Source organism: Otolemur garnettii, unplaced genomic scaffold, assembly GCF_000181295.1.
Source record: "Otolemur garnettii isolate 467f Iridium unplaced genomic scaffold, OtoGar3 scaffold00013, whole genome shotgun sequence".
Lineage (NCBI taxonomy): Eukaryota > Metazoa > Chordata > Mammalia > Primates > Galagidae > Otolemur > Otolemur garnettii.
In genome coordinates, this window is record NW_003852408.1 from 21,534,925 (window position 1) to 21,543,443 (window position 8,519).

The window sequence follows — 8,519 nt, forward strand, 5'->3', positions numbered from 1 at the left end:
AAAAAAAAGTGGTGTAAATAGTTTAAACTCTATGTCATATACTGTAGATAAATTACTAATTTATAATGAACACTGACATAGTAATAAACTCGTGAGCTTTTCCTAACTTACAGGGTATTTGTTTTGTAGGAGAAAATAGAAGTAGACATTATTTTCACCACTTCAATATGTAATTCCATATTAGTTGTTACTACAAAATTATCTAAAATTAATAGTCTTTTCATAGTAGACCAAGGCAATTTACATTTAGTTTTCTTTGTCTTTTTTGTTTGTCTTGTCTTGTTTTATTCCCCTTCCTACCCCCCAATTATTTTATGGCATTTCAGTGCTTCAGAGAATTTAGATGAGCTCTCTTCCTCCAGTACCTGGTTACTTAACCAGAAGCACAGTAAGAAAAGGAGAAAAGACAGGACAAGAGTGAAATCTCCATCCTTGACTATCATGAGTACAGCAGCCCGAACAAGGCCACTTCAGAGTTTCCACAAACGAAAACTCTACAGATTGAGCCCCACTTTTTATTGGACTCCACAGGTAAGGTTGCCCTTTGGAAAACATGATCAAAGATTTCACCATCAGTATTAATTCATATATGAGATGATGTGGACTATACATAATTAATTAGAATAGCTACATGTAGAAAGCTTAAAATATTACTGATATAATAGATTTAATAATATGTAAATGAGATTTAATAAGTTTTTTAAACAGTGTACTCTAAAACATCTCACATCCTCAGTTTTTTAAAGAATGTACTATTATGCTTAAAGTAATTTAAAAGAAAATTAAATGTCAAGATTTTTTAAATGTACTGGTAAGAAAATAAGGGAAACACCACTGTACTACACATCTGCCTTATGAATATTTACTCAGGTAAAGAAAATCTGCCCAGCTGTCAGTTATTTTGGAGGAAATGATGCTCTCTTTTTCAGGTTTGGTATTTATTCATCTTGGTGAGCATTCCTTTTCCTCTTTCTAGAACATGAGTAACACAACGTTAGATATTTATGCCACTTTGTACATCTAACGTATACTTCAGTAAAATCATTCATTTTGAAAAACATATTTTTTATTTATACACAAAATAATAGGTATATTTCCTTCAGAGAGCTGTGATGAAGGGCAGAAATCTATTATCTCTAGTTCTTGCCATGTGCCATGCTTTTCCACACCATTCTTTTAGATTTCTTACAATATATCAAAGGAAAACAATTCTTGATGTTATTATTTAATATTGATTATTTCTGATTATCATTATATTAACTATTTTAGATATATTTCTATAAAAATTAAGATGCTTTGTTCCTTTCAATTTTAAGCTTTTATCAAGATCCAATTATAAATAGAAATGTGGATTCTGACAAATATATAGGCTTTCTTAGAAGACAATTTTTACCATTTAATAGTAGTTCACCATTTTGAAAATATTCTTTAAATGTTTGTTTTATTTCATAATTTTAAAACCTTTTACCAAAGTCAATCTAATGAGGAAAATTACTTTTCTTTAAAGTTTTACATATGAAATTATATTTTATTTAAAATTGCTGTAAGAAATAGATAACATTTTTGATATGTTGTGATTTTATAGTCATAAATCATTACCTGTCAAAAATATTTTACCAAGTCATAGTATTCTGCCTGAAATAAATCTGCTTGAATAAGTAATTTGCTAGGTTTTACTAGACTAATATAATGTATGCTTTGATAATGTAAAGATTGACCTGAGAAGGTGTTAGCAATTTTAAATCCCTAAGCAAACAAAGGAGAGAATCCAGTTGTTGGGCTGCTATTACTAGTAGACTGTATAGTTCACCATGTTCCAGTTACCTAAGCCAAGTATTTTCAGTACATTATTTTATTTAATCATCAAATATATAAGTATTATTAATCCCACTATCATATGTAGAAATTGAAATTTAAGGAGATGAAGTAATTTCCCCAATATCACATAAATAGTAAGCAATAAGTCTAATTTCAAACCCCACGTTCCTGTTACATTCATAACAAAAATAAAGTAAATATTTTGTGGCTCTGAAATCATATATGGAGGTTTGTCTGGTTAGAGATAGTAAGAAATAAATCAAGAAGATGAGCTCTGAACAATAAGCAGAGATTTGAAAGGTATATATGGAGGAGAGAAAGCCTTTTAAGTAAATAATTGGAAAACAATGGAAAAAACAATGGAGAATAACAAATGCTGGCACTGTCAACTTCTCCTTCAAATTGCCAGGCCAATAGTTTTTTGCCTTTCTAAACTTCATTTAGAAATTTCATTTCTCCCAAGAAGCCTTCTTTGACATCCCTAGAATGGGATACACACTGTTACACCATCCTGTTTTAACCTCATTATGTTGGGATTTATTATATTATTCTATAGTAATCCATTTTATTTTTCTCATTTTTTTATTAAATTGTAGATTTTTAGAGAACAGGGACTATCTTTATTTCTAGATCTACAGGGGCTTCTATGTTTAATAAATAAGTATTTAATGTGTTAAATAATCAATGTAGTGGAACATAGGAAAATATTTAAAAAGCCAGAGAGATTGGGAACTCACGAATAACTGTGTGTGTGAGGGGTGGTTTCTTAGATTTGCCTCCTGCAAGAGTCAAATGTTCTCTATATTAATTTTCTGTCCTGTATTATATCACCCTAGACACATGTAGCTATTGAGCACATGAAGTGTGAAACTGAATTTTTAATTTATTTTATTTTTGTGAATTTTAATTTAACCACATGTGGATAATGGCTACCAATTGGACAGCACAGACTCAAACTTAGCCTGATAGAAATGAACATACCTAGCATTCATATCTTCTCTTCTAATACCATTCCCTACGAAAAGGAACCAGGGCTCTTTGGGGAAATGGCTGATTTCCAGTGCTGAGGTAGAAGAGATACAAGATTAGCCTGGACACTAAAGAAATTTCCAGAGAGGCTCGGCGCCTATAGCTCAACCGGCTAAGGCGCCAGCCACGTACACCTAAGGTGGCGGGTTCAAATCCCCAGCCCGGACCCGCCAAACAACAATGACGGCTGCAACCAAAAAATAGCCGGGCGTTGTGGCGGGCGCCTGTGGTCCCAGCTACTTGGGAGGCTGAGGCAGGAGACTCGCTTGAGCCCAGGAGTTGGAGGTTGCTGTGAGCTGTAATGCCACAGCACTCTGCCCAGGGCGACAGCTTGAGGCTCTGTCTCAAAAAAAAAAAAAAAAAAAAGAAATTTCCAGAGAAACATGCCAAGCAGGATTGAAAATGGGCACTCTTGGCAGGGGTTGGTGGCTCACGCCTCTAATCTTAGCACTTTGGGAGGCCAAGACAAGAAGATCATTTGGGGCAGTGCCTGTAGCTCATGGGTAGGGAGCCGGCCACATACACTCAGGCTGGAGGTTTCAAACCCAGCCTGGGCCAGCTAAAAAACAATGACAACTGCAACAACAACAAAAAATGGCTGGGCATTGTGGTGGGTGCCTTGTAGTCCCAGCTACTTGGGAGGCTGAGGCAAAAGAATCGCTTAAGCCCAAGAGTTTGAGGTTGCTGTAAGCTGTGATGCTACAGCACTCTATCAAGGGTGACATAGTGAGACTCTGCCTCAAAACAAAAAAAATGAAGAAGAAGAAGAAGATTCCTTGAGTTCAGGAGTTCAAGACCAGCCCAAGCAAGAGTGAGAGTCCATCTCTACTTAAAGTAGAAAAAATAAGCTACGTCTTGTGGTAAGCCCCTGCAGTCCCAGCGACTTAGGAAGCTGAAGCAGGAGGATCACTTGAACCCAGAGTTTGAGGTTGCAGTATGTTAGGCTGACGCCATGGGACTCTGACTTGAGCAAAAGAGGGAAACTTTGTCTCAAAAAAAAGAAAGAAAAAGAAAATGGGCTCTTGGGGTGGTGCCTGTGGCTCAAAAGGGTAGGGCATCGGCCCCATATGCCAGAGGTGGCAGGTTCAAACCCAGCACCGGCCAAAAAATGAAAAAAAAAAGAAAAAAGAAAAAAGAAAATGGGCTCTCCAAGGGGATTCATGACAGGTCTTCCATGTCCGATTTCAGAAACCCGGCAAAATGAGCTCAGAGATTCCCCTGCCAGACACATTAATCAATATGAATGACTCCAGCATGAACTGGATTTTACCACAGTATCCAGGTAGTCCCACTATATTGAAGAAGGACCAAGAACATACCTATTTACTCATAAACAGTATGAAGAGTTGGAGGCTTCCTTTGGCCAGACCATGTTCTCAGATAAAAATCTTCAGAAGAAACTGGCTTCAAAGTAGTAGTGAATGAGAATTTTCCAAAATCAAAGACAAGTACCAAACCACATATCTAGGAAACTCAAGCTGAAGAACATCAAACAGAATAACTATTTTAAAATATACACTTGGCATAACACATTCAAACTGCAGAAAAACTAAAACAAAGAGAAAATCTTGAAAAAATCCAGAGACAAAAACATCTTGCTTATAGAACAAGTATAAGAATTACAGCTGAGTTCTTGTCAGGAGCCATGTAAGCACAAAGAGAGGGGAGTGAAATATTTAATATGTTGAAAGACAAGAACCAAAACAATTGCTGATGGGAAGAATTATGTCCCTCCCAAAACACATGTCCATGCCCTAACTTCTGGTACCTAGGAATGTGACTGTTACGGGTTGATTTCTGTCTCCAAGAATTCATATGTTGAAGTTCCAACTCCTAGCATCTCAGAATGTAGCCTAATTTGGAAATAGGTTATTATAGATATAAATAGTTAAGATGAGGTATTTAGGGTGGGCCCAAATCCAATATGACTGGTGTTCTTATAAAAAGGAGGAATTTGGGCACAGATTCATGCATACAGGGTGAACACCAGATGAAGATGAAAACTGAGGTCATAATGATGATTCTACAAGCCAAGGAACACCACAGATTGGCAGCAAACACCAGGGGTTAGGGGAGAGGGCTAAAAGATTCTTCCTCTTACTCATCAAAAGAAACCAACCCTGCTGACATCATGATCTGACTTCTAGCTTGCAGAACTATCACAGGAAATTCCTGTTATTTAAGCTACTTGTTTCTGGTTCTTTGTTATGGATAACTTAGCAAATAACAGTGAGCTTACTTGTCAATAGGGTCTTTGTACTTGTAATTAAGGATCTTAAGATCATTTTGGATTTAGGATGGGCCCTAAATCCAGTGACTGATATCCTTATAAGGGAAAAGGAAGAGAAATTTGAGACAGAGACACAGAGAAGGCAGAGGTTTGAGTCATGCTACCACAAGTTAAAGAATGCCAGGAGCCACAGAAACTGAAAGAAGCACGGAAAGATTCTCCCCTACAGCCTTCAGAGGAAGTGTGGCTCTACCAACACTTCAATTTCAAACTTTTGGCCTCCATAACTATGAGAGAAGGAATGTTTGTTCCTAAGCCATGCAATTTATGGTCATGTGTTATGGCATCCCTTCAAAACCAACACAGCATTTGGTACTGGGAAGCAGGGTGCTGCTAGAATTGTGGAAGTGGTGTTGGAATTGGGAAATGGGAAACAACTGGAAGAATTTTAAGGTGCATGATCGGAAAAGCCGAAATTCTTGTGAGAGCTCAGAAGGAAGTGGGAATGGAAGAAAAAGCTGCTATCATCTTAGAGAATAAATGTATCATGAACAGAATGTTGCCAGAAATGTAAATATTAAAGGTTCCTTTGGTGAGATTTCAGAAGGAAATTAGGAAAATGATATTGGAAACTGGAGGAAAGCTAATCCTAAGAAAACTTGGCTGAATTATATTCTACTGTAGGGTGGGAAATAGAACTTTTAAATGATGCATTTGGATATTTAGCTAAGAACATTTCCAAGTGAAGTGCAGGATGTGTCATGTGGTTTCTTGTCACTGCTTCTAGTAAAATGTGAGAAGAAAGAGATAAATTAAGTAAGGACCTGTTAAGTTAAAAAAAAACAAAACAGAACTTGATGATTTAAAAATTCTCAATTATAAAAATGATACAGCATGCTCTCAAGATTACCCAGAGCATGGACAAAGTTTGGCTATAGAGATTAGGCATATATAACTTATGGATCTAATAAACCCTTCCAGAAGAAGCCAGAAGGGAAACAGTGTTACCCACAGCATCTTGGGAGAACCCTCTTGTCCAATAATGTGAATCCTCTTGACGTATGTGGGAGTCCCACGAGATTTTTGAGATTTTATACCAGCAGAAACACTACAAGCTTAAAGTGAAAGGGGCAAAGAGGAGAGAAAGTGAAAAGATTGTCAGCCCCCTCAAAATTTTACAGGCAGAAAATGGACTGATGGAACTACAGGTTCCAAACATGTACCCTTCAAAAATAGGAAAAGGAATCATAAATCTAAATGTGAAAGGAAAGAGAAAACAAAGAAATATTTTCATATCCTTAGGGTCGTTGACTTCTTAAACAGGATACAAACACCATAAATCTTAAAGAAAAGATTGTTAATTTGGGATTTGTTAAAATTATGAACTAAATTTCACCAAAGGCATCATTAAGACAACAGGGTACACACTGAGTGAAGACACTTGCAACAAAGCTTTTGTATCCTGAACACATATATTTTTTAAAACACCTAAAAAAGAAGAAAAAGACAAACTACCTGATTAACAATAGGCATAAACACAGAGTTATATACTTTTAAATGGTTAAAATGGTAAATTTTATGTTGCCTGTATTTTATCACAATAAACATTTTAAAATAAAAAAGCATAAGACTTGAACATATCTTTTATAAAAGAGGACATCCAAATGTCCAATAAACATATAAAAATGTGTTCAAAATCATTACTCAAGGAAATGCAATTAATACTACAATGTAGCATTGAATACTGTATGTATTTATTCTTATGACCCAGAAATTTCATGCTTAAGAAATTACCCAGAAGTAAATAATACATATGTATACGTGTATAAGTCAAGGCTTTCCAGAGAAATAGGCCAATAGAATATACAGGCATAGATATTTAAGAGCAGATTTATTGTAGGAATTGACTCATGTGATTACAGAGGCCAAAAAGTCTTAGGCTATGCCATCGGCCAGTAGGAAAGCCAGTGATATAATTTAGTTCAAGTTGAAGCTCTAGAATCAGGGGGAGGGATATAACTGATATTAAGTCCTGGAGGCCAAAGGCCAGAGAACTGGGAACACTAATGTCTGAGGGCAAGAGAAAATGGGTGTCCCAGCTCAAGAAGTGAGAATGTGCCCTTCCTCTGCCTTTTTGTTCTATTGTGCTCTCATCAGACTAGATGATTCTGCCTGCTTTGGTGAGGGTGGATCTTCTTTACTCAATCTACTGATTTAAATATTAATCTTTTCCAAATCACAGACATACCCAAGAATGATGTTTTACCAGCTATCTGGACATCCTTTAGCCCAGTCAAATAAAATGAACCATCATAGTGATCATAGCATCTTTACTCATTAAAGCCCCAAACACAAAGCAATCTAAATGTCCAGCAGGAGCACTTTATTCATACAGCAATAATAAAGATAGACTAGTGGCTGGGTGTGATGTCTCACGCCTGTAATCCTGACACTCTGGGAGGCTAAGGCAGATGGATTGCTCAAGCTCAGGAGTTTGAAAGTAGCCTTAGGAAGAGCAAGACCCCATCTCTACTAAAAATAGAAAAATTAGCTAGATGCTGTGGTTGGTGCCTATAGTTCCAGCTACTTGGGAGGCTGAGGCAAGAGGATCTCTTGAGCTTAAGAGTTTGCAGTTGTGAGCTATTATGCCACAAGGGCAACAGAGTGAGACAGACATTTTTAAATATAAAAAATAAAAATAAAAGTGGGTGGTGCCTGTGACTCAAAGGAGTAGGGTGCCAGCCCCACATGCCAGCGGTGGTGGGTTCAAACCCAGCCCCAGCCAAAAACTGCAAATAAAATTAAATAAACAAATAAATATAAAGAAAAGGATTGGCTACTTATAAAACAACAAAGATGCATCTCCCAGGCAATATGCTGAGTAAAAGAAAAGAGAAAAACTTTTTTGTGGTAACTACAGACAAAATTTACTGGTCTTGATACTTCTTCTTTACTTCTTCTTGATAGAAATTAGAATTGAGTTTACTTCAATTGGAGTTGGGGGTTGTCCAGGAAAGGGCATAGCTAAGTTTTGGGGTTAGAAATGTTTCATATCTTGATCATAGTGGTAGTTACCAGGGTATTTATAAATGTTGTCCAGAAAGTGTCCAGCCAGCATGTCTCTTATATTTCATAGTACAGCCCTTATACATATGTAAAAATTTATTACATTTTATATCTGCACCATAGAAGTGGGCATATGTCCCATGCTGCGTGTTCAGACTAGCTTATCCCCCTTGTTTGAGTCATCTATTGTTGCATAACAAACCATCCCCAAACTCAGCAGATTTAAAACTATTAGCTGGGCATGGTGGTTCACACCTATAATCCCAGCTACTTGTGAGATTAAGATGAGAGGATCACTGGAGCCCAAGAGTTTGAGATCAGCCTGGGCAACTTAATGAGACTCTGTCCTAAATAAATAAATACATGTTTTTTAATT

The 8,519-nt window shown here is 36.6% G+C and overlaps 1 protein-coding gene across 1 annotated transcript in view; it reads left to right on the forward strand.

The window, feature by feature from the left end:
* KANSL1L (KAT8 regulatory NSL complex subunit 1 like) overlaps nt 1-8,519 on the forward strand; it is a 140,751-nt gene that overhangs the window by 90,447 nt on the left and 41,785 nt on the right. Inside the window, exon 6 of the mRNA XM_023510278.1 lies at nt 327-531. Coding sequence (XP_023366046.1) covers nt 327-531 — 205 coding nt within the window. The remainder of the gene's footprint in view (nt 1-326; nt 532-8,519) is intronic.